General features: G+C 37.2%; 1 protein-coding gene, 1 long non-coding RNA gene and 2 gene segments (V, D, J or C); 3 read left to right on the forward strand and 1 right to left on the reverse strand.

The window, feature by feature from the left end:
• Positions 1-5,856: 5,856 nt before the first annotated feature.
• Positions 5,857-27,043, forward strand: LOC120739738. The gene is made up of 16 exons (XM_040041612.1): positions 5,857-5,972; positions 6,072-6,374; positions 7,579-7,754; positions 11,504-11,765; positions 12,726-13,073; positions 13,642-13,755; positions 13,835-14,134; positions 15,084-15,431; positions 16,172-16,462; positions 17,512-17,796; positions 18,781-18,895; positions 25,116-25,318; positions 25,945-26,307; positions 26,421-26,444; positions 26,549-26,655; positions 26,754-27,043. Exons 1-16 carry the CDS (start codon positions 5,933-5,935, stop codon positions 26,778-26,780), a joined length of 3,306 nt encoding a protein of 1,101 aa, XP_039897546.1. The 5' UTR covers positions 5,857-5,932; the 3' UTR covers positions 26,781-27,043.
• LOC120739592 lies at positions 11,063-12,018 on the forward strand. The segment is given in 2 exon segments: positions 11,063-11,380; positions 11,481-12,018. Coding segments are annotated over 2 exon segments (465 nt in total).
• On the forward strand, positions 15,929-16,789 carry LOC120739603. The segment is given in 2 exon segments: positions 15,929-16,092; positions 16,172-16,789. Coding segments are annotated over 2 exon segments (360 nt in total).
• Positions 17,036-22,339, reverse strand: LOC120739612. Its single transcript, XR_005697250.1, has 2 exons — positions 21,913-22,339; positions 17,036-21,720 (listed from the first exon to the last, which is right to left on the reverse strand). It is a non-coding gene; the product is annotated as an uncharacterized LOC120739612 (long non-coding RNA).

Raw genomic sequence — 27,043 nt, forward strand, 5'->3', positions numbered from 1 at the left:
TACACAAAAACTAAATGCATACATCTTTTATCAACTGTGGTTTTATGTCTTTAAGCAACCTTCAGTCATCCAGCTGCTCTCTGGGATCCCTGTCATGTGATACATACATCATTTCCTCATGTCTTTTTTTTTTTTTTTTTTTTTTAAACATACATACTAGTGACAACCCTCATCAGTATCACATTTATCTCACAGCTGCACAGGATATAGAACTAAAATGATAATTTTACTTATTTTAGGTCATCTTATGGGTAATTTCCACTTTCCTCTAGATCAGCAAGTTTCTATTTTGTTTCATTGTTTAAGTAAATCTAAGTTGTTGTTGGGTTTTTTTGTAGGTTTTTCACTCGGGGTTCAGATCCATCAGTCTCCTTCTGTCATCAAAAAGGCTGATGCCAATGTTGAGATTTTGTGCAAACATGAAAAATCTGACTACAGAGTGATGCTTTGGTACCAGAAGCGACGCGGAGAAACGGCTCTGAAACTTGTTGGATATGGATATGCAAAGTTCAACAATGACAGCGTTGAGGAGCCATTTAGAAAACATTTCAAATTATCTGGAGATCTGGAAGGAGAGAAAAAGCATAGCTTGCTTACCATAATCAACCTTAAACCGCTTGAGCACACTGCGACTTACTTTTGTGCAGCCAGGGAAGCACACTGCATCAAACATCTATCTTCTCTTAACAAAAACCTCTTTTTTGCTCACCCCTGAATGTAGGTTAAAGAGTAAGTATCTCCCATACAATCATGGGTTGTTTTTGTGGTTTACTGAGTTCCCAGCTTATCAGCACATGTATTACACTACTGCTTTCCTTTCACCCTTCAGACATACACTGCGTTGCCACAAGTATTGACTCACCAATCCAAATCATTGAATTCAGGGGTTCCAGTCACGTCTATTGCCACAGGTGCATAAAATCAATGTGAAAGAAGGGCTCAGTCTCAGGAATTCCAGCATAGTATTCTGACAGTATGCCATCAGTGCAACAAGTCCACAGTCAACTATTGGTGGTATAATGTCAACTAGAAGCAACTAGAAACAACAGCAACTCAGCCAAAAAAGTGGTGGGCAACATAAAATCATACAGCGGTGTCACTCGATACTCAGGCGCATGGTGCACAGAGGTCACCAACTTTCTGCAGATTCAATGGCTGCAGACCTCCAAATTTCATGTGGCCTTCAGATTAATTTAGATTAAGATTATCTTACTTACATCAAAGCCCTACATGACCAAGCATAATGCAAAGAGTTGTGAAGTGTGCCGCCACTGGAGTCTAGAGTAGTGGAGATGTGTTCTCTGGAGTGAAAAATCCACCCGTCTGGCTCCGTCTGATGAATGCAGACTGTCTCCATGTTGTCATGTTGGAACATGACAACATGGAGACAGTCTGCATTAAACAGTTTGAATTAAAATTACAATTATTCAAATTTTGTGGATTAAACTGACATATTTACTTGAAGATCGGTTAAGATCATAACACAAAACAACTGCTAGTACCAGCCCATAACCCTGCCTGTGCTTTGTTCACTTCTAACATGCCAGCGAGGCATGATTGTAGATGCCGCACAGGTGTGTCCATCTCACATGCAGTGGCATCGCAAACCACACCCAGCCACAGACTAATACCAGAGTTTCACAGAGAAGAGGTGTTATTTTAAATTACATAACAAGTTGACTAAAATATTGGGTACCACTATGACAAAGACTAGTAAGCCTTCCTGAAAGCCTGCCTCAGGTATGCCTTCATCCACACCTGACTAGGTGTGATCAATTAGCAACAGCTGAACACTCTTGCACTGCCCCTGCAAAGAGATTAGGGGCTGCAGAAGGGCGGAACAGTCATCTTATACGCCGGTCTCTTTACATCACTTCCTGTCCCTCCTTCTGTTTTACAAAGTACAGTAAAGACTCCATTCAGTTCTTGACATTCAACATGACACCAGCTTATCTTATCATTGCCTTTCTCTGGATTAAAGGTAATTAATTCATTAATTAACCTTCTTCTTTAATATATTTGTAAATGAATCCCCTTAAAATGCTTTACAGATGGAAGAACTGGAGGTGGTATATAAATATTTACTTTCACCATTTTCCCAGAAATCAGCTGACATGCACAGGTTTTCTTCTCCAGCAGCAGCACATTACAGCACCACCTAACAGTGTTTCTTTATTTCTTTACAGGAGTTTACCCCAATAAACAAAAACAGGTTTTTCAGTCTCCAACTCAACTCTTAGGAAAACCAAACATTCAAATAAACCTGACCTTAACTCATAACATCTCGAGCTATGACACAATTCTGTGGTATCACCGCTCAGCAGGAGACACCTCCATGAAACTGGTTGCCTATGTCAATTATAAAACCCCGAAAGTTGAGCCGGGTTTTGAAAGTCGTTTCAGTGTGAGCGGAGATGGAGAGAAAACTGGTTATCTGCACATCCTGAACCCAAAACACCCCGAAGACAGCGGAGAATATTTTGGAGCAGCAAGTATGCACAGTGATAAATATGCTCATCCTCCAATACAAAAACCTCCATAATGATCCAGCAGATATGAGTACCCCAACAGGAAACCACAGATACCATGTGACACAGTATCAGTGCTCTAACAACAGTCTTCAATAGAACTGGATGTAGGCTTCACAGGTGATGTTGATCTTCATATTGGAGAGTCGTTCATGGGTGATTTGCAACTTGGATACAATTTAAATACACAACAAATGAATAATAACTATTCATTTTTGGTAAGATTGCAACCTAAGCTCTGTACATTATGTTTCTATATGAAGTTTTATTTATTTTTGTGCACCAAACAGAAGATCTGTTTGCCTTCAGATCTTCTCTGCTTTTTGTAATCAACTCACAAATGACTTTTCAATAAAGTCTTGGACCAACTAAAAAGCCCAAATACAGCCAAAAAGCAGCCACATCTGGCAAAGGAAATCAGAAAATATTTACCATTAAAATTTTTGCAAATGACTAATAAATGATTTATCAGTTAGGTGAAAACACCCGTCAGACACGAGATTCCACACAAAACCGTGGACACTCAAACTACCAAGATCAGACAAAACAACTGCTTGTGAAATCTGAGAGAGAAACTGTACCAGTCCAGTCCAGTAACCAGTCCAACAGTACCTGTCAGCCAGCATATACACCTGATCCCTAATAGTTAGAGAAGAGTCTCACACAGCCTGGCAGATGATCCTAAGAAGGTGACATGAATCTTTGTAACAAACATTTGCTTTTAATTCCATTGATCTCATACATGGCTCATCATTTGAAACATGTAATGATAGGCCATGAACCTTAGCCATCATTATGACAGCTTTTCTTAGAAGTCACTACAATAGCAAAAGTAACCAGTGTCCAAAGAAACGCTTTGATACACATCTAAAACACCTGGAGAACCATTTTTAAACTTAACTGAACATCCTATATGCTAAAATAAAAGCCTTTCAGATGAAAATAATATTCATACTGTAATTAGCCAATCCAAATGTTTTTTTTAATGCTAGAAGATAAATGACAAATAAAAAATGGAGTCAGTATCTTAACTGAGAAACTCAAAATAAGACAAACAGGAGTACTATTGTTACAGACCACTTTAAAAAATTAAATGAATGTCTGGCTTCTTGGAAGACTATTTTATATCTCATCTTATACGCTGATCTCTTTGCATCACTTCCTGTTCCTCCTTCTGTTTCTCAAAGCACTGTAAAGACTTCATTCAGTTCTTGAGATTCAACATGACACCAGCTTATTTTATCATCACCATCATCACCTTTCTCTGGATTAAAGGTAATTAATTAGTTAACCTTCTTCTTTAATGTATTTGTAAATGAACACTCTACAAACACCTTACTATGGAGGAATTGGAGGTGAAATATTTACACCTTCTCTACCACTGTTTTCCAGTAATAAAGCTGAAGGTTTTTATTCTCCAGCAGCAGCAGCAGCAGCAGCAGCACATTACAGCAATATCTAACAGTGTTTCTTTATTTCTTTACAGGAGTTTACCCCAATAAACAAAAACAGGTTTTTCAGTCTCCAACTCAACTCTTAGGAAAACCAAACATTCAAATAAACCTGACCTTAACTCATAACATCTCGGGCTATGACACAATTCTGTGGTATCACCGCTCAGCAGGAGACACCTCCATGAAACTGGTTGCCTACATATATTATAAAACCCTGAAAGTTGAGCCGGGTTTTGAAAGTCGTTTCAGTGTGAGCGGAGATGGAGAGAAAACTGGTTATCTGCACATCCTGAACCCAAAACACCCCGAAGACAGCGGAGAATATTTTGGAGCAGCAAGTAAGCACAGTGATAAACATGCTCATCCTCCAATACAAAAACCTCCATAATAGTCAAGCAGATATTAATACCCCAACAGGAAACCACAGATACCATGTGACACCATATCAGTGCTCTAACAGTCTTTATTAGAACTGGAAGCAAGTTTTACAGGTAATGATAATATTAAGAAGAAGAAGTTTGAGAAAAGGAAAGGATTGAAAAAACATCAGCATGATGCTATGAAAGTTAGAAATCCAAATGATTTTTTAAATGTTCAACTTTCTTTACTGCACAGAAAAAGTCAGGAAATCTAAATATATGAGAATCTATACTTAAGCATACTATAAGTTTTATCTTCCAACTATCTAGTTCAGCCAAGATCAGTCCAACAATCAGTGATACTCTTCATTTTAAGTCTCTGGGCCAGAAAAATGTCTAAATATGGTCAAAAAGCAGCCACATCAGGCAAAGCATATCAGAAAATCCTTGCCATTAAAACCTTGCTTCTGTAATAAAATAATTTGCTTGTAGGATCAATAAGTATCTCTCTATTTGTCGGTTTATCTTTACAAATTAACCGGGTGACAAATTCTTTGGACTTGTGGAGAAACTGCACTTACATGCTATGGATTTAATGTAGAATAAGAGTGCATTTAAATAAAGGAGGTAATGAACATTCACTGAACAGTTTGAAATAGCAGTAGTGACATAAATAACTTGGTAAAAAAGCAGGTGGAAGAACTGTCACATTCATTATTTCAAATAAGAAGTGGAAAGTTAGCAGGGAGCACATTCAAATTGGTTTATTTATGATCAAGAATTTAAAAAGCAGCACAACAGGGGCAGGACTAAACCAATTCAACCGATAGGTGGAGGCACAGCACGTAGTTTGAAGCTTTTATCATGAGGATGTGGTGATGAATTAACCCGACACTGCTACTGCTTCACAGTCTTAATCTCAGAGAACTACTCCTGTCACATCAGTGCCTGACGATGTCTTCATTGTATGCCTTTGGCTCTTTCTTCATCAGTCTTTACTGTAAGATGTCAAACTTCAGGTCTTTGTGAAAGTCTATTTTTTATATACTTCTATGCCTAAACAGTCATGTTTAAAATATACGTTTTTTTAGAGGTAATTTTGTTGGATTTTTTTTGTTTGGTTTGTTTTTGCACAAAGATGGTTATTGTATTTCCTCTGCAGGTCAGGTGAGTGCTGTTACATTTCAGCAATCGACTCCCCAGATAGTGGCAGAGAAAAGTGAAGTCCAGATCGATTGCAGTCATAATGATGGGAACCTTCCTGTAATGCTCTGGTATCAGCATATAAAAGAAAATCAGTCTATGACCCTCATTGGGTATGGATATCAAAATACCCGCCAAACATTTGAGGGTCAGTTTGAAGAACAATTCAAGTTGACAAGAGGAAGCGCAACAACAGGAACACTTACTATTCCAAGCGCAGAACTGTCACACTCTGCTGTTTACTTCTGCGCTGCCAGCACACAGTGATGTGGCTTAATGCCACTCCCTTACTAAAAGCATTTTTCCTACACCTGCAGGTGTGATGTGTCTCTTACAGACTTTCGCTGATAAAAACCGTGTTTAACCTACAACAGCACAAACTTGGAGGATGTCAGCTGTGATCGGGTTTCTTCTCATCTTCCTTTCAAGTAATTATTTCAAATTTTCTTGCACTTTTTACAACACTTCTTATTTTAACATGACTTCTACATTCGCTTCTTTTAATAGCTGCCTTTCTCCCCACACAGGTGAAGCCAGCAGTGTGACCTTTCAACCATCTCATCCAAGAATAGTCACTGAAACATCCAATGTTGAAATTGCATGCAGTCATGATAAAAATGACTTCTATCTAATGCTTTGGTACCAGCAAAAAGAAAATGGTTTAATGAGCCTCATAGGATACAGCTACTTCGGCAATGTCCCTGTCAAGGAAGAACAATTTGACAATCGCTTTGAGATTACAAGAGAAAATATCCAAACAGGAGCTCTGAGCATCAGCAGCATGATTGTATCAGACTCAGCCATGTACTTCTGTGCTGCCAGCACACAGTGATGTGTTTTGGTGTAATGCCAATGCTAAAAACCTTGTTCTTTCTGAACCAGGCTGATGAAATGTGCCTCAAAACAAATGTGTTTTTAGCCAAATTTTCAGTGGTTCAAACTCACAGTATCTTTACTCCACATACACACCAGTGAGCCTGGGGTGCCCACTTCCTTTAACCAGTTTTGGAGACCCTCTGAGTTCATTGTTTACAGTTTGGTCCTTGTCAAAGTTTTTTAAAAATGCTTTTACACTTGCCAAGTACTTCTTTTTACAACACATCAACTTCACTTGCTGACATATAATTAACTCTTTAACTGGTACATGTGGTACGTCATCATTCTTATTCAATTTGCAGGCTACATGGTGTAAAAAGAACCAAACGTTTACCTTAAAAGGTGAAGCTGTAATTGTTAGCATAAACAGTCTAATGAAATAAACATAGCAGAAAAAGGGATTTCCCTGTTTATTCCATTCTGGTGTCATTTTTGAGTTTCTACTGTAGTTTATAACAGTCAAATTTATTAAAGTATATATGTGATCTTATAACTTTGTGTTTGTAATGTAACATAATGTGTGGCTTTAATTTGAACGTGTTAAAATAATACAACAACAGTTAAATAATATCCATTATAATTAACATGTTCAAAAAGGAGTTTTAAAGACAATGTGGTGACAATCTCATATCACAATATCATGTTTTGCTTCTGGCTTTAATCAAGTAAAAATAAGTTGATCAAAACCAGTCATCTTATAAGTTTGGCAGGTAAAATAATTTCATATAATTTAAAATATTTTTTTAATATAATTAAAATGTAGACACTAACTTTTTCTTATTTGCAATGATGTTGCATGACGCTGGGAACAAAAGATTAATGTCACAGCAGCACAGAATACTGGCAACATTTCAAAAAGAACAGCAGTCCATCATGAAGGAGAGTTATAGATGATACTTCTCAAATCACGTGATCATGTGATCTCAGCTCATGATGTCTTTTGCGTTGAATGTGGTGAGGTTTGCATCTGCTGTATCATTCCACTGAAGGCAGCTCATCACTAACATGGTTATAGCAGTTATTTATTTCTCATTATTTATTCACTCTGGTGGGTGCTCTGTGAATTTACTCACACTTTATTTACTATACTTACTATATAAGTGACAAATCTGAGTAAATTCACTTTTTTTTCTCTGTTTTTTCTCTCATGGCTTCTAGGTCTGACTGTTGTTGTTCTTCAGTCTGAAGATCAAATGTCTGACCCAGGGAGAAGAGTGACGCTGGAGTGCAAAATGGGTTCAGGGTTCAGCATGAGCAGCTACACCATGCTCTGGTACAGACAGAACCACCACGGAGCTCCAGTCGACTACCTTTTAAATGAATATGATAAAACTGTGGGACGCTTAGAGTCATTTCTCGATGCATCCAAAAACAACTTCTCTCTACAAATAACTGAGCTGCATATGAATGACAGCAGCACCTACTACTGCGCTGCCAGTCACAGTGATACACACAGACCAGACACTCATACAAATAGCAAGTGTGTCTGTCACACATCACATATAACAGGAAGGGGCTGTGGCTTGTTTGGTTTGATATTGAATTTTTATACAGATGGAGCAGTCTACAAATCTTCAAAGTTACACAGAACTGACCTAAAACAATTTGGTGCATTTACTTTTAATATCAGATAAAAGTTAATGACTAACACCAATTACCACTTGCACAAAGAATAAGCCAAAACATTTTAAAGTCACATGTCTAACTGTTACATCTGTGTGTCTGTGCACACCAAAAGAGTTTAGACCATACCGTATTTATTGGAAGCAATAGATTTGTTTGTAAATCAGAATTTTGCATCGCCATCAGCCCTCACATGCAGCTGCACAGTCAATCCAATAAAGGATGAAGACCGCTGGTTTGAGGTTTAGTAAAATTGTGAAAAGAGCAAACAAATCTTCAGAAAAGTAAGAAAAAAAAAACAAACCTAAGAGAGTAATCAGAATCTGAATCTCTGGAGAAAGGAAATTAAGCTGCAGTTGGCTTGGTGGCCACTGGGAGACTGCTGCTGTAAAAATGAACCCCTTCAGATTGTCTGTATGAAAAACTGTGGGTTGTTCATCTTGTTTCAGAAGCTTTAACTGCAGCAGCTTAATAAGTTGCATCAGTGCTGTGCCTGCTCAGCCTGTAAGAAATTTAAATGCAGAATGATTTATATTTTTATTTGTCATAATATAATCAATGTAAACATGAATTTCCTCTTTTTTGTGCTTTTGATATTCACTGGTAAGAACATTTATACTCATATTAGATAACTATAATATCTCTGGAAATTCTTCATCATATTTTTTCACTTAATTTGTTGACTCGCCTTTGTGTCTTTGTTTTCCAGATTTTTCCCGGGGTGTTAAAATTGATCAGCTTCAAATTATTTTCAGTCGTGAAGGAACCAAAAATGTGACCCTGGATTGTAAACAAGATGATAGTCAATATTACTACATGTACTGGTACAGACAAAACAGCAGTGGGAAACTGGAGTTAGTGACATTTTCTCCTGGTCAAAATTCCTGGAACATTGAAGCTCCTTTTGAAAAAATAAAGTACACCATGTCTCGGCCTTCCGTGCTTGAATCCACCCTGCAGATACACCCTGTTGAGCCTGAAGACACGGCTCTGTATTACTGTGCTTCCAGAATAGCACAGTGGTTAAGAAAGCATCTGCAGCTAAACAACAACCTTACAGGAAGAAGAAACTGGAAGATAAGAGGAAGATGGATAAATCTGAAAGCTGATGTGTTTAACTCTAAGAGCCCCATAAAATAAGTATCAGGACTACATGACATAAAAGGAAACAATAATTGTTATAAAAGCAAATAAAGCACATTCATCTTATATATGAAGTATAAGAACTGTCTCTGCAAAGTTCAGTCATGTCTGTGCATCACCACAAAGCTGATCTGTTCAGATAAGTGAGCAGGTGTTGGTACTCAGTATATGACTACTTTAGTTAGCTGTAACATTTGCAGTGTAAATTATAATGATTTAATACTGGAGTGTTATTACTGATAAATCTACCCAGATGTTTGAAATTGGCAATAACAGAATATCCAGAATATAATGACTTTGACAGTTTTCCACTGTATTAATTCTGGTCAAAAACACTTTATGCCACCAGAACAACTATGACCTATCAAGGTTTGGACTCCCCAATATCTCTGCTGGTGTCTAATAGCATCAGGCAGATCCTTTCAGTTCTGTCAGTTGTGAGGTGGGTCTTCCACTGATTGTTGTTCCAGGGGTCAGCATAAGAAGTCTGTCATTTCACTGTCATTTCAATAATACAAGTTTTCACTTGTATTATTATTTTGAAAGAGATCTGTTTTGGTTTTGTTTTGGTTTTGGTCTCTGTCTGAAATACAAGCATTTAATTTTTATTCTGCTTTCTCCACACTTCAGCAATCTCCTCACCAAACAGTGACACAGAAAACTAAAGTCCAGATTGACTGCAGTCATAATGATGAGAACCTTGCTCTAATGCTCTGGTATCAGAATATATAACAGAATGAGTCTATGACCCTCATTGAGTATAGATATGAAAATGCAAGAGAGAACTTATCGTTCAAAGAGCAGAACTGTCACACTCTGCTGTTTACTTCTGCGCTGCCAGCACACAGCGATGTGGCTTAATGCCACTCCCTTACTAAAAGCATTTTTTCCTATAAGCTCATGAGTGACGTGACTCTTTTCACAGACCTTTGCTGAACGAAGCCGTGTTTATCCTACAACAGCACAAACTTGGAGGATGTCAGCTGTGATCGGGTTTCTTCTCATTTTCCTTTCAAGTAATTATTTCCAATCTTCCTGTACTTTTTACAACACTTATATACGATGTTTAACATGACTCCTACATTAGCTTCTTTTAACATGTGGCTTCTCCCCCACACAGATCAAGCCAGCAGTGTGATCTTTCAGCCATCTCATCCAAGAATAGTCACTGAAACAGCCAATGTTAAAATTGCATGCAGTCATGATGATAATGGCCTCAATTTAATGCTTTGGTACCAGCAAAAAGAAAATGGTTTAATGAGCTTCATAGGATACAGCTACATAGGCAGTGTCGCTGTCATTGAGGAGCAGTTTGAAAATCACTTTGAGATTACAAGAGAAAATATCCAAACAGGAGCTCTGAGCATCAGCAGTGTGATTGTATCAGACTCAGCTGTGTACTTCTGTGCTGCCAGCACACAGTGATGTGTTTTGGTGTAACGTCAATGCTAGAAACCTTGTTCTTACTGCTCTAGGCTGATGGAATATGCCTCAAAACAAATGACTGATTTGGCTTTAACAACAAGGTGTAGTTTTTAATGGGTGGAGAATAATATATTTTCTTTCCTTTTAGGGCACAAAAACTAAAAAAAAATACACTAAAATGCCGCTGTCTATTTCTAAGTAGCTACTACAATAAAAGGAGGTGGAACTCTTCATTTAGGGTGAATTATGATTTCACTTTTCACGACTAGAATAAAATATCTTCTTTCTTTAGCTCTGTCGGCTGACATTTTACCACTTGCAGGAACAGACACACCAAAACTAAAAACATTAAAACCACTTGATTGATCCTGGTAAGACACCGTTCATGCCAACAGAGCAGCTCTGACCTATCAACTCTCCACAATACCTGATCTGAGATCTGTAATCACTCATCTGCCTGCCTTCCTGCGTGTTTGGCTGTTTTTCTGTTCTTTGCATGACTACCAGTTTCTCACACTGTCACTGTCAATACTGACATCATTACTCTAGTCCAATCATCTTCTCGCCTGCCTTCTTTGAGCCAATGAGTCTTCTCAAGTTTTAAATATGAGCTCTTCATCATTCTCCCTAAAAAAGTGTCTTTCATGCAACACACCTCCTCCCCATCTCCGCCACTTTTCAGCAGCTGCATCATTACACTGAAGACAGTTCATTGCTAACATGGAGGTGGCAGTTATTTACCTGTACCTATCATTTATTATTCACTCTGGTGAGTGCTGTGTATTTACTCAAGCCTTATTTATTACTTAATACCTACTTGACTCTACATTAAATTTAGTTTCCTACTTGTTCTCTACCATGGCTTCTAGGTCTGACTGTTGTTGTTCTTCAGTCTGGAGATCAAATATCTGACCCAGGGAGAAAAGTGTTGCTGGAGTGCAAAATGGGTCCAGGGTTCAGCATGGGCAGCTACACCATGTTCTGGTACAGACAGAACCACCACGGGGCTCCAATCGAGTTCCTTGTAAAAGAATACGAGAAACCTTTGGAACGCTTAGAGTCATTTATCGATACACCCAACAACAACTTCTCTCTACAAATAACTGAGCTGCATATGAATGACAGCAGCACCTACTACTGTGCTGCCAGTCACAGTGATACACACAGACCAGACACTCATACACATAACCACCCTGTCTGTCACAGATGGCGTAAAGCAGGAAGGAGCTGTGGCTTGTTTGGTTGTAAATGTCCTGGTGGAAATATAAGACAGAACATCTTCTGATCTTCAGGTCTATGTAGAATTAGGCAGACATGCTGGTACAATTACATTAATTTATTTTTAATATCAGAATAATGCTAATAACTAATATCAAATTTGTCTTGCAAAAATAATAAGCGTACAGAAGCAGATAAAAGTCATGTGCTTCTGGTGTACACCAAAAGAGATTAAGCCACGCAGTATTTTTGTAGGTAATAACTTTGTTTATAAATCCAAATTTTGCATCACAATCTGCCCTCACTCTGTATGGAGGTGCATAATTCATTCAATATGGGACAAAAACATTGGGTTTGAAGCTTTTACTGGGTATAAAATTATGAAAAGAGCATCCAATAAACTGACTGATCATAAATAAAAGTATCAAAAACCAGGATGAAAACAGGAAAGGTGGCTTGCAGAAATCAACATTAGTTCATTTACCATTAAAGTGATATAAACTGCCCCCTTGAGACCTGCAAGCAGCACTGTCACAGTACACTGGGGAGAGGATAATTAAGCTGCAGTTGGTTTGGTGGCCACTGGGAGACTGTTGCTGTAAAAAGGAAGCTGTGGAAAACTGTGGGCTGATGACATCTTGTTACAGAAGCTTTGACTGCAGCAGTTCAATAAGTTACATCAGTGCTGTGACTGTTGTAAATATAAATGCAGAAAATTAATAATTTTTATGTTTTGTTATAAAAATGAATCTCCTCTTGTTTGTGCTTTTTATATTCACTGGTAAGAGCATTTATACTTATATTAGATAACTGTAATGTCTCTGGTAATTCTTCTTTATATTTTTCACTGAATTTGCTGATTTTGCCTTTGTTTTCTGTGTTTTCTTGTTTTACAGATTTCTCCCGGGGTGTTAAAATTGACCAGCCTCAATGCATTTCAAGCAGTAAAGGATCTGCATTTGTGACTCTGAAATGTGAACAAGATGACAGACAACATTACTACATGTACTGGTACAAACAAAGCAGCAGTGGGAAACTGGAGTTAGTGGCATATTCTACTGGTCAAGATAACTCGTTCATTGAAGCGCCTTTTGAAAAAATGAAGTACACCATGTCTCGGCGTTCTGTACTTAACTCCACTCTGCAGCTACACCCCGTTGAGCCTGAAGACACGGCTCTGTACTACTGTGCTTCTAGTAGAACACAGTGGTTCAGGAAGCCTGAGCAGCTAAACAACAACCTCGGTGGGAAAAATCGCTACATGATGGGAGGATGGATAAATAGAAAGGCTTGTATCTGTAACTCTGATAGCCTCTTAAAATAAATTTCAGAGATATACCAATGTGACATTATAGGCCAAAAGAAATCTTATGAACAATAATAAAGAACATTTACTGACACATATAAAGTACAAGAACTGCCTGTGCAAAGTTCAGTCATGTCTCTGCATCACCACAAAGCTGATCTGTTCAGATAAGTGAGCAGGTGTTGGTGCAGTAAAGATATTTTACTACGTTCAGTATTGTTTTCATGAAATAAAATAAAATTATGCCATTTAATTATTTGCTACTACAAGCTGGATTTGCACCTTTTGGATGATATTTCTCATATTCTTTAAATTATTTTCAAAATCAGTAAATAATTTTCAATGGCCATGAAGGAACATGTGCATCAAGGGACACGTGAGCAGTTTTAAGAAGGCAGGAATGAAGGGGTGTGGTGTAAAGAGGAGAGAGGATATAACTCAACATGTATAAGTTTGTTAGACACGAGCGGCATGTAAATGTTCGACCGCAGAGATGTTAGTTTTGTAATTTTGCTGTGAAAGCAGTTTATTGTGTGATTTCACATATCTACATTTAGGTTTACTTTCTAGAATGCCTCCAGCTCTGTACACATTTGGATTTATACTCGTGGTCCTTACAAGTAAGCTTAACAGTTTTGTCTTTTTTTGTTGAATTGCAATGCTCAAATTCACCTCACGTCACCTTTGTTTTTCTCACAGGAAAAGTGGAGAGTGTTACCTTTGAACAGTCGTCTGCTCAAGTTGTGAACAAAGGGACTGAGGAGCTCAGGATTAACTGCAGTCATGATGACAGCAACTTACAAGTAATGCTGTGGTACCAGCACAAGCAGAGTGATCAGGCGATGAGCCTCATTGGGTACACAGTACCCCAGAGTAAACCAAACTATGAGAACCAGTTCACAGACCGGTTTGAGATAAAAAGAGACAACACAGTGAAAGGCTCTCTGATCATCAAAAGCCTTAATCTGTCAGACTCAGCTGTGTATTTCTGTGCTGCCAGCACACAGTGACGTGTTTCATATCCCCTGCTATACTAAAAACCTCTGATAGAAAACTAATGACAAAGGCACAAAAACTTCCAAAAATGGGTTCAGGGTTTAGCATGAGCAGCTACACCATGTTCTGGTACAAACAGAACCACCATGGAGCGCCAATCAAGTTCCTTATGAGGGAATACGAGAAACCGTTGGGACACTTAGAGTCATTTATCGATACATCCAAAAACAACTTCTCTCCACAAATAACTGAGCTGCATATGAATGACAGCAGCACCTACTACTGTGCTGCCAGTCACAGTATTTTTGTAGGTAATAAATTTGTTTATAAATCCAAATTTTGCATCACAATCTGCCCTCACTCTGTATGGAGGTGCATAATTCATTCAATATGGGACAAAAACATTGGGTTTGAAGCTTTTACTGGGTATAGAATTATGAAAAGAGCATCCAATAAACTGACTGATCATAAATAAAAGTATCAAAAAACAGGATGAAAACAGGAAAGGTGGCTTGCAGAAATCAACATTAGTTCATTTACCATTAAAGTGATATAAACTGCCCCCTTGAGACCTGCAAGCAGCACTGTCACAGTACACTGGGGAGAGGATAATTAAGCTGCAGTTGGTTTGGTGGCCACTGGGAGACTGTTGCTGTAAAAAGGAAGCTGTGGAAAACTGTGGGCTGATGACATCTTGTTACAGAAGCTTTGACTGCAGCAGTTCAATAAGTTACATCAGTGCTGTGACTGTTGTAAATATAAATGCAGAAAATTAATAATTTTTATGTTTTGTTATAAAAATGAATCTCCTCTTGTTTGTGCTTTTTATATTCACTGGTAAGAGCATTTATACTTATATTAGATAACTGTAATGTCTCTGGTAATTCTTCTTTATATTTTTCACTGAATTTGCTGATTTTGCCTTTGTTTTCTGTGTTTTCTTGTTTTACAGATTTCTCCCGGGGTGTTAAAATTGACCAGCCTCAATTCATTTCAAGCAGTAAAGGATCTGCATTTGTGACTCTGAAATGTGAACAAGATGACAGACAACATTACTACATGTACTGGTACAAACAAAGCAGCAGTGGGAAACTGGAGTTAGTGGCATATTCTACTGGTCAAGATAACTCGTTCATTGAAGCGCCTTTTGAAAAAATGAAGTACACCATGTCTCGGCGTTCTGTACTTAACTCCACTCTGCAGCTACACCCCGTTGAGCCTGAAGACACGGCTCTGTATTACTGTGCTTCTAGTAGAACACAGTGGTTCAGGAAGCCTGAGCAGCTAAACAACAACCTCGGTGGGAAAAAAAAAATCCCTACATGATGGGAGGATGGATAAATAGAAAGGCTTGTATCTGTAACTCTGATAGCCTCTTAAAATAAATTTCAGAGATATACCAATGTGACATTATAGGCCAAAAGAAATCTTATGAACAATAATAAAGTACAAGAACTGCCTGTGCAAAGTTCAGTCATGTCTCTGCATCACCACAAAGCTGATCTGTTCAGATAAGTGAGCAGGTGTTGGTGCAGTAAAGATATTTTACTACGTTCAGTATTGTTTTCATGAAATAAAATAAAATTATGCCATTTAATTATTTGCTACTACAAGCTGGATTTGCACCTTTTGGATGATATTTCTCATATTCTTTAAATTATTTTCAAAATCAGTAAATAATTTTCAATGGCCATGAAGGAACATGTGCATCAAGGGACACGTGAGCAGTTTTAAGAAGGCAGGAATGAAGGGGTGTGGTGTAAAGAAGAGAGAGGATATAACTCAACATGTATAAGTTTGTTAGACACGAGCGGCATGTAAATGTTCGACCGCAGAGATGTTAGTTTTGTAATTTTGCTGTGAAAGCAGTTTGTGTGATTTCACATATCTACATTTAGGTTTACTTTCTAGAATGCCTCCAGCTCTGTACACATTTGGATTTATACTCGTGGTCCTTACAAGTAAGCTTAACAGTTTTGTCTTTTTTTGTTGAATTGCAATGCTCAAATTCACCTCACGTCACCTTTGTTTTTCTCACAGGAAAAGTGGAGAGTGTTACCTTTGAACAGTTGTCTGCTCAAGTTGTGAACAAAGGGACTGAGGAGCTCAGGATTAACTGCAGTCATGATGACAGCAACTTACAAGTAATGCTGTGGTACCAGCACAAGCAGAGTGATCAGGCGATGAGCCTCATTGGGTACACAGTGCTTATGGGTGAACCAAACTATGAGAACCAGTTCACAGACCGGTTTGAGATAAAAAGAGACAACACAGTGAAAGGCTCTCTGATCATCAAAAGCCTTAATCTGTCAGACTCAGCTGTGTATTTCTGTGCTGCCAGCACACAGTGACGTGTTTCATATCCCCTGCTATACTAAAAACCTCTGATAGAAAACTAATGACAGTGGCACACTGTTTTTTCTTTTTGGAAGTTGAAACTGTTCATCTTTTTATCAGGGCAACATTGGGGTATAACAAATCTATGTATTCTTTATGAAGTGTACTGTACCTATACATATGTAACAAATTTCCCAGTTTAACTACATTTAAGTTAATTTCAGCCTTAGTCTTTTTATGTGAAAAACTTTTTCTATTTTTTTTCTCTATAAAATATGTGCTTCACAGTACAACAATGCTAATTTAGCTGTTTCTGTTCCAATGCTGTTGCTTTTTGTATGTCTGCTTTAATCTTAATAAACAGTAAAATATATTAAAGTTCATGTGATCTTATAACTTCTGGCTACTTAGACTCGACAGACTTGATGCACACTGGTTTTGATGCAATGAGCTGTTTTTAAAGAATGATTTATTACTCTAATTATTTAGACAAAAAGTGTTTGCAAAGGAGTTTTTCAACTGTGGAAGTAGTCCTATACCAAAACATCATAAGGGTGACATAATAAAGACTTTTTAAGCAAAACTTTCATGAGGTAATAAGACAAGATTCTCAATATATAAAGCAGTAATATTGAACATTACATTACTTTTTTAAAAAATGATTGTTTCCATTACCTTTGGTTTGTTATGATTAAATATGTACACCTACACAATCAATTAAATGTCAATAAATATATGTCAACATCTGTTTTCAAAATGGTCGCATTGAAGAAAATTGTAGCTGATACTTCCCCCAAATCACGTGGTCGTGTGACCTCATGATGCTTTTGTACTGAATACAGTGATGTTGCAACAGCTGCATCATTTCACTGGAGACAGCTCAATACTAACATGGTTGTCGCAGTTATTTACCTCTCGTTTTTTATTCACTCTGGTGGGTGTGTTGGCTGTGTATTTACTCACACTTTATTTACTGCCTAATAAGTGACAAATCTGAGTAAATTCACTTTTTTTTCCTCTGTGTTCTCTCCCATGGCTTCTAGGTCTGACTGTTGTTGTTCTTCAGTCTGAAGATCAAATATCTGACCCAGGGAGAACATTGATGCTGGAGTGCAAAATGGGTCCAGGGTTCAGCATGAGTGGCTACACCATGCTCTGGTACAGACAGAACCACCACGGGGCTCCAATCGAGTTCCTTGTAAAAGAATATGAGAAACCTGTGGGACGCTTAGAGCCATTTATCGATACATCCAAAAACAACTTCTCTCTACAAATAACTGAGCTGCATATCAATGACAGCAGCACCTATTACTGTGCTGCCAGTCACAGTGATACACACAGACCAGACACTCATACACATAACCACCCTGTCTGTCACAGATGGCATAAAGCAGGAAGGGGCTGTGGCTTGTTTGGTTGTAAAAGTCAGAGCACCTTTGTCCTGGTGGAAACATAAGTTTAAAATAGAACAGACTTCAGCTCTTCAAATGTATGTAGAAATATGTAGAAATTCTAGAACATTTACATGGATTTATTTTTGATATCAGATCAATGAAATGTAACGACAGAAATCTGTCAGCATTGTTTCACATTTTTCAAAGCCATCCAATGGAGCATAACACCTATTCACCTAACACAGTCTTCACCACGACAATTGTGGGATCCGGGCCTCATGTTTGACATCCCTGAACAAGAACTTCTGTGTGTTTGCAACAAAAGCGATTAGACCATGCAGTCGTTACTGGAGGTAATAGCTTTTTTGTAAATCCCAGCTTTGCATCACCATCTGCCCTCACTCTGTACGCAGATGCACAATTTATCCAATACAGGATACAAAAAAGGGAAGAGAATTAACATAAGTGCAGTCTATGTAGTTAGCAGATACAGCGGTTAGTGATAAAAACTGCCCCCTTGAGTCCTGCAAGCAGCACTGTCTCATTACGCTGAAGAAATTAAATTAAGCTGCAGTTGGCTTGGTGGCCACTGGGATATGGTTGCTGTAAAAATGAACCCCTTCAGATTGTCTGTATGAAAAACTGTGGGTTGATGACATCTTGTTTCAGAAGCTTTAACTGCAGCAGTTCAAGAAGTTGCATCAGTGCTGTGCCTGCTCAGCCTGTTATAAATACAAATGCAGAAAGACATATTTATTTGAAATAATATAATCACTGTAAAAATGAATTTCCTCCTGTTTGTGCTCTTTATATTCACTGGTAAGAACATTTATACTTATATTAGATAACTGTAATATCTCTGGTAATTCCTCATCATATTTTTTCACTTAATTTGTTGATTTGTCTCTTTGTTTCCAGATTTCTCCCGGGGTGTTAAAATTGATCAGCCTCAGTTTATTTTCAGCTATGAAGGAACCGCAAATGTGACCCTGGATTGTAAACAAGATGACAGTGACTATTACTACATGTACTGGTACAGACAAAGCAGTAGTGGGAAACTGGAGTTAGTGACATATTCTCTTAGTAAAGATTCGTGGAACATTGAAGCTCCTTTTAAAAATTCACAGTACACCATGTCTCGGCCTTCCTTGCTTGAATCCACCCTGAAGATACACCTCGTTGGGGCTGGAGACACGGCTCTGTATTACTGTGCTTCTAGTATAGCACAGTGGTTCAGGAAGCCTGAGCAGCTAAACAACAACCTCAATGAAAAAAACACGACGAGTTGGGGAAGATGGATAAATAGGAATGATTATGTGTTTAACTCTGATGGTCCTTTAAAATGAATTTAAAGGAAATACCAATATGACATGAACAGATACAATCATTTTTATAAAAAACAAATAACCTTTATAAATACACATAAAGCACAACAACTGCCATTTCACAGTTCAGTCATGTCCCTGCATCACCACAACGCTGATCTGTTCAGATAAGTGAGCAGGTGTTGGTGCAGTAAAGATATTTTACTACATTCAGTATTATCCTCACAAACAGTTTGTTATCAACATCCATGTGCTTTAGTTTCTACTTCATTCATTTATTTATTTTGGTGTGTTCGGTTTGATCGGATCAAGTTCAGAAGATTATCACACACTGACCTCTACTGGGTTTATACGGGATAACAATTAATCCAAATAAAGTGTAATTTATACTAAATATTATAGCTAGTGTACACATGCTCTCATAAAATGCTTATAGTTTGCACTATTAAGTCTGTTCTTAATGAAATTTTAGGTTTAAACATGAGAACAATTCTTGTGCTGCTAATTATTTACTCATCCTTAAATGTCAAACATGTAAATATACATCAGCTTTTACACAGTGAACTGATGGGATGTTTGAATATATAATTAAGTTCTGAAATGTTCTAAAATACATCATAAAAGTTAGCAATAAATTAGAAATTTGAATAAGAATAATTGAAATGTAAGGTATTATAAGGTAAGTATAGCCCAGGCTAATTTGCAGTGGAGCAAATGTAACTAAATAAATATATTTAGACATAAATACCGTTTTAAGGACATAACTACGTTACTCAGTATGTGATTACTTTAGTTAGCTCAAACTTATGTTGTGTAAAATATATCAAATAAATATTTTTTACATCAGTACCTACATACAATTTTATATTATTATGAAATGGCTCATTGTGTTCTTGACTATGACTATTATCTTACAATTCACTTCAGAATAATAACCTTTGCTCTTTTATTTCTATGATTCTATATCCACACAATCCAATATTATGTTATAATTTGTCAAAATGTCCTTTCAATTATACAAACTATATCATTTATGTGACAAATTTACTCTTATGAACTCGACTAGACAGCAGAAGTTCATCCAGAAACAATGAGATTTTAATTTACTGGTATTACTGGTATCAAATACTTATTGCTTGGTTGTTTTGCATACCATGCTTTTATAGGGTTCTATGCGGGGTCTTATCTGAAGGTTACAGTTACCAAAATGCGTGAGCATCCATTTATAGTATTTCTCATCTTGCTTGCCAATAACTGATTGGATAAAGCGCTGTGACCACCAGAGATGTCACTTCCTCTGAGCAACTACAAACACAAATAAAAAAGTCTCTTTGTGTTTTTTCTGCCCTCCCTTCCTGCTTCTTTTCTTAGCTGTCACAGAAATAGCAGCAGTCAGGTTGGAGCGCGTTCATCCGTCAGTCAGCCCGACCTGCACAGCTGCGCTCACAGGCAAACAGAGATGGAGGTTGAGATAGGGAGAAGCGGGGTGGGGGAAGGAGAGAGGAGAGAACGAAAAAGACGCAAGGTTTTTGTGTGATGCTTTTTCACCGTGGGGACAGGGGGCCACGGTGATACAATCCCATAGAGCCGTCGTACAAAAACCTCCTCCCATTAAAATGCATTGTGAAGACCGCTACATGCAACTTAAAACGTTGTTAGAGCGGAAAAATCACTAATCTGAAGGTGTCTGGGATGGAGGAACACTTTGGTAGTGAAAACCTATTCCTAAGAAGAAATTTTAATGGGAAATAAGTTTTTAAAGACTTGCAATTCATATTTGCAGCCGTTGGATGTTTGTATTGTTATCTCAACAAACACAAAACAAATTTGGTCATTGTAAAGATCACCCTCCATGTTTAAAGTGTTTAAAGATCACCTGGATTATTAGAATATGTGTAAACTGGATGTTTCTGGAAAGTTTTGAGAGTTTTTGGCAGAGGAGGCCTACAGCGTGACTCTGGAGCTGAAGCTTACTTTGGAAAAGGAACAAAACTCACTGTTTTAGGTAAGTTGGATATCTCAAAGCTTTGATTCGTCCTATTACACAGAAATTGGTGTAAATACTGGTTTGACAGTGAAGGAAAATTCTATTCTCATAAAAATCTAAAATATTGAGCTAAAAACGAAGCACTGTGACCTACAATAATCCTGCTTACTTTGGCCAAGGAACCAAGCTGACAGTTTTAGGTAAATATTCCACTTTACTTCCATTTTTTGACAAATATGACTTTGGCTACAGCCTCAGTGTTAACATAAATGTTCATTAATACTAACCTAAAGGTTATTCTGGTGTAAAAAGAGTTTCATGCTGAGTATTTTGCACTGTGACCACCACTCAACCTGCTTACTTTGGCAAAGGAACCAAACTGACAGTTTTAGGTAAATATTTCACTTTACTGGTGTGTTTTGTGAACTGTAACTTTGTTTAGAGCCATAACATTGACAAGAGTATTAGTAAAGACTATTGTCAAACATCATTCTGATACAAAAAGAGTTTCATGCTGAGTATTTTGCACTGTGACCAACAACTACCCTGCTTACTTTGGCAAAGGAACCAAGCTGACAGTTTTAGGTAAATATTTCATTTTACTAGAGTTTTTGATAAATATGACTTTAACTATAACCTTAGTATAAACAGAGGTATCCATGAAGACTATCTTTAGAGAGGATTCGGATACAAAAAGAGTTTCATGCTGAGTATTTTGCACTGTGACCTACACTGAACCTGCTTACTTTGGCCAAGGAACCAAACTGACAGTTTTAGGTAAATATTTCATTTTATTTCTGTGTTCTGATAAATGTACCTTTCTTCAGAAGCTTAGTACTGATAGGATTATTAGTAAAGACAATTCTCAGAGATAATTCTTGTGCAAAAACAGTTTCTTGCTGAGTGTTTTTGCATTGTGTCAGACCAGCGAAGCTTACTTTGGAAAAGGAACAAAACTGACTGTACTAGGTAAATATTTCACTTTACTACTCTGTTCCAAAAATGTGCCTTTCATCAGAGGCTTAGTATTGACAGGATTATAAGTAAATACAATCCTCAGGCATGAAAAGAGTTTCATGCTGAGTATTTTTGCACTGTGACAATGCTAACGAAGCTTACTTTGGCCAAGGAACCAAACTGACGGTTTTAGGTAAATATTTCACTTTATTTCTGTGTTTTGATAAATGCAATTTTGATTAGAGCCTTAGTGTTGTCAGAAGTATTATCAAAGTCGTTTGTCAAAGGTTATTCTGGAACAAAAAGGGTTTCATGCTGAGTATTTTGCACTGTGAACACTGGCAATCCTGCTTACTTTGGAAAAGGAACCAAACTGACAGTTTTAGGTAAATATTTCACTTTTTCTACTGTGTTGGATGAAAATCGATTTGTTCAAAGGATTAGTAGAAGTGTTGGCAGAAGTATGAGCAAAGATTATTCCCAAAGAGAAGTGTGGTAGAGAAAGAGTTTCATGCTGAGTATTTTGCACTGTGACAAACACCGAAGCTTACTTTGGAAAAGGAACCAAACTGACAGTTTTAGGTAAATATTTCACTTTTTCTACTGTGTTGGATGAATATTGGTTTGTTTAGAGGATTAGTAGAAGTGTTGGCAGAAGTATGAGCAAAGATTATTCCCAAAGAGAAGTGTGGTAGAGAAAGAGTTTCATGCTGAGTATTTTGCACTGTGACCATGGGCAATCCTGCTTACTTTGGAAAAGGAACCAAACTGACTGTATTAGGTAAGTAAAGCATGGAAATAATCAAATAAATGCATGAAGATGTTCAAGGGTGAAGCTGCAAAAACAAATGTAAGGAGCTCAGATGTTTAGAGTGCTTTTTGACATTAAGCCTGAGCGCTGTGTCAATAGAGAAGCTTATTTCGGTCAGGGAACAAAACTGACTGTTCTTGGTAAGTAAAACTTTTCTCTCACATCAATTCAACACAGAAATAATTAAAACATGTTAAAGGGCAGCTGTTGCTTCAGATTTTCTTTCTTAATAGTAGCTTAAATGCTTAAAGAAGCAAAGTGAAAGAAGCATCGTGATGTTTTGAGCATAGATTAAGTTCACTGTGCCACTGGTGGTTATGAAGCTTTCTTCGGTGGAGGAACAAAATTAACTGTTTTAGGTAAGAAAGAAAAATGACACATAATGTTTGTAATAAGATTTGGGCCAGAGGAATAACTAATATAAAAAACTTTCTTACATGAGCAGCTTGGTAACAAACTTACTGTACTTGGACTCGTTATAGTCTGAGCTCAGTGCTTTTTGTTCAGAAGCTTAAACACTGTGCCAATTATGAAGCTTATTTCGGCCAGGGAACAAAACTGACTGTTCTTGGTAAGTGAAAAATCTAAATGTCTTTTCATAAACATAGTTAAACTAGTTAAAGCTGACAAAAGTGTTTCAGTAAGGGGTTTGGCTTTTAAACTGGTGAAAACAACAACAACAAAAAAAACCCCACCAGTCAAGCACATTTAGAGTTTTTAATTTAAAAGAAAAAGTAAAAAGAAAAGTAAAAGGAAACTTTACTATTTTTTATGAAGAAACCAAAAAAATGAAGATGCAAAGTAGAAACAGCATGTTGGGCTGTTTTGAGCACTAATTAACTTCACTGTGACTCTGGTGGTGCTTCAGTGGCTTACTTTGGTGGAGGAACAAAATTAACTGTTTTAGGTAAGAAATAAAAACTATAACATGAGTATATGTATGTCTGCAGTAAGGTCTTGGTGACATTAATCCAAACAGATGTTAAAATTTCCCAACTGGAGTCATTATTAAACAAACTGTATTTGAGGTCTCTGTAGTCTCAGCTCAGGGCTTTTTGCTCTGAGGTTTAAATGCTGTGTCAGAACGAAGCTTATTTCGGGCAGGGAACAAAACTGACTGTTCTTGGTAAGTGACGAATCAAAATTTATTCTTTTAAATGTTACAAAATAAAACCAATTAAAGAATAAGTGTTGCCTGAAAAAAACAAACATTTTGTTTCATATTAAATTTGTAAAAACTTGGAACAAAAAGAGCAGTGCAGCATATGTGGGATTTTTAACTTAAAGAAAAGTAACATTTGGTTCATTAAAAGCAAGCAAAGAATTAAGAAACAAAGCAGAAGCAGCATGTGTTGAGCTGTTTTGAGCACTGATCAGGTGCACTGTGACTCTGGTGCTTCAGAGGCTCACTTTGGTGGAGGAACAAAATTAACTGTTTTAGGTAAGAAAACATTTTAAAGTTCACTAAATAATTTTGAGGACTGATTTTGTTAAGCTGCCTCTAAAACTTTAAAATCACACCAAAAACGCAGGTAGCTAAAGTCAAAGTCTTTACATGTAAAAAAGTGACAGTTGGAATCATTTCCATGTGGCAAAGCTAAAGAGAGGCACTATAAAGGGTTTTTGTCACAGTACAAAGTCTCTGTGCTCCTACAACGAGGCTTACTTTGGAGCTGGAACTAAACTCACTGTTTTAGGTAAGAAAACTTCCAACAAAAATCAGCTGGGCTTTACTCTCATGGTGTTTATATGTTGGTTGAGTGACAACATTTAGTATATGTTTCATTTATTTATTTACCTTTATGTTATGGTAGTGAAAAAAGTGGGCAATCGTTAAAGTTTAAAAGTAATTTATGTAGAAGTTTTCTTGTGCCAGGAGAAAAAAAAGTGTTATCTGTGTTCTCCAGTAAAAGTACTGTGCCTATGAAACATTTGGCTCTGCGCCCAGAATATTGTTCTCACACTCAGTTCTTATCAGCTCTGTGAAATACTGTGAGTTTCCAGTCAGAAGCTTATTTTGGAGATGGAACTAAACTCACGGTTTTAGGTAAGAGTGCAAAGATGGATTAACATTAAAGTAATAATTTCTGATGAAATATTCATTGGGATCCTTCTGTAAATTAGTTGGTTTCAATGTCTGTTATTTTAGATTTGTGCATTTCCAAAATTAATTCTCTTGCATGGTCAAAATTTGCTTAATAATGCTACAAGCCTCAGGTCTTTTCTATATGTTTGGGTGTAAAGGTTGTTTAGCACTGAAAAAGAGAACAAAGACAGGCAGCAGCTTTCTAGAGCAGTTTTTTCTACAGCAGTTTATCAGTGTGAACAACTACGACCCTGCTTACTTTGGCAGTGGCACCAAACTCACAGTACTGGGTAAGAATAGTGCATAAATACTTGTTTTTAGAGTTGTAAAGATGTCGTCATCCATGCTGTAAACCTTTAAATTGCATTTTAATGAGTAAACGTCTCAGAATGTGTCAGAAAACTGTGATATTTGGAAGAAAAAAAAATGACCTCATGTCTGGAAGATTTGTGTTATGGAACAGCTGGCAGAAAAGTGCAGTTTGTTTCATCAAAAAGTGATTTAAATTGCACATAGCAGAGTAATCGTTTTGTATGTGAACTAACAAATGCTGTAGAAAAAATAAGCTTGAGGTGAACCCAAGTGTTCTAAGTCTTGTGAGTTTTTGTGGCTGTGACTTGGCATTGTGCTCTGGCACTTATCCTCCTTATTTTGGAGAGGGAACCAAGCTAACAGTTCTGGGTAAGATCACCACAATAATTTTGTAATAAAGAAAATGTGAGTTTTGTAATCTGAATTCATCCTTTGTGTTAATATGTGTGAAAAAAAAAAAGTTATCCTGGATGTTTTTGTGCACTAATTGTAATGTTTGCCTGGCATGTGCACGAGACTTGGGTGTCTTACATTTGTTGTAGATCTAAAGGCAGTTTTAGTCATGTGTGTTAATGTGATTCTTCTTTGTCCTTTGTCCTTGCAGAAAAAGACCGTACCAGCACTCCACCACAAGTAAAAATACTGAGACCTTCAGAACATGAGTGCAGAAACAGCAAAGACAAAAAAAGGAAGAAGACCCTCGTCTGTGTGGCCTCTGGTTTCTACCCTGACCATGTCAAAGTGTATTGGCAAATGAATGGGAAAACAGTCACTGATGGTGTGGCAACAGATGAAGCTGCGCGTGAAGGAAAAGATGACAACAACCAGACCGTGTACAAAATCACAAGCAGGCTGAGAGTCTATGCCAAACAATGGGAAAATCCTGACAATGTCTTTAAATGCTTTGTCAATTTCTTCAATGGCACTGTATATACAGATTATTCAAATGTTACTTACGGCGTTACGGGTAAATTCTTGTGGAACCTAATCGTTTTGCTCTTATATGCACATATTATATGCAAATCTTTTAATATTTCAGTCATCTGTTGTGAACTAATAATTTCTTCTTTTTTCAAACAGCTGAGACAAATTCTATGTCAAGAGGTAAATATTATAGATTATTCCTTCAGTGAATCAGTTCTAGCATGATTGTCATCACTTGGAAATATAGAAGCTGTGTTGTATCACTAAATATTTCTTATTTACAGAGAAGTATTTGACAACTACACAAAATTTCAAGGTCGTCTACAGCGTGCTTACTGTCAAGAGCTGTGCCTATGGAGCTTTCGTTGGATTTTTGGTGTGGAAGCTTCAGGTTTGTCCAAATCTTGTCCAAAAAAAAATTTGTCTCTCTCTATAATAACAGTAACACAAATGACTTATTACTCTCTGCGTTCTTTCCATGTTTCGCAGTGTTTTGGTGGAAAGCAGAAGTACTGAGAGCTGAGCTGAAGCCTCAAAAAATAACTCTGGGACATGAGTTACCTTGCTCTCTGTAAATATTGTTCACAAACATGGTCTATTGTTAAAGTGCACACTGTTATCGCCTGTTCAAGTTCTGCTGTGGATTTTTATGTGCTTATTTGTCTTTATATAATTAATAACTGCCTTTCAAATAGACTGATGTCAATTTCTTATACAAAGTGATTTTCTGTGTGTAACTTGATTTTCTTCTTAATAAAAGTACGTTAGATTATTTTAAA

Source organism: Simochromis diagramma, unplaced genomic scaffold (genome assembly GCF_900408965.1).
Source record: "Simochromis diagramma unplaced genomic scaffold, fSimDia1.1 OVJJ01000304.1, whole genome shotgun sequence".
NCBI classification, from domain to species: Eukaryota; Metazoa; Chordata; class Actinopteri; order Cichliformes; family Cichlidae; genus Simochromis; species Simochromis diagramma.

Coding starts and splice junctions, on each gene's coding strand:
- LOC120739738 (XM_040041612.1), top strand. CDS start 5,933: ATGTCAGCTGTGATCGGGTTTCTTCTCATCTTCCTTTCAA. Junction 16,463..17,511: donor AGACTCAGCTGTGTATTTCT/GTGCTGCCAGCA, acceptor CATGGCTTCTAG/GTCTGACTGTTGTTGTTCTT. Junction 26,445..26,548: donor GACAAATTCTATGTCAAGAG/GTAAATATTATA, acceptor TCTTATTTACAG/AGAAGTATTTGACAACTACA.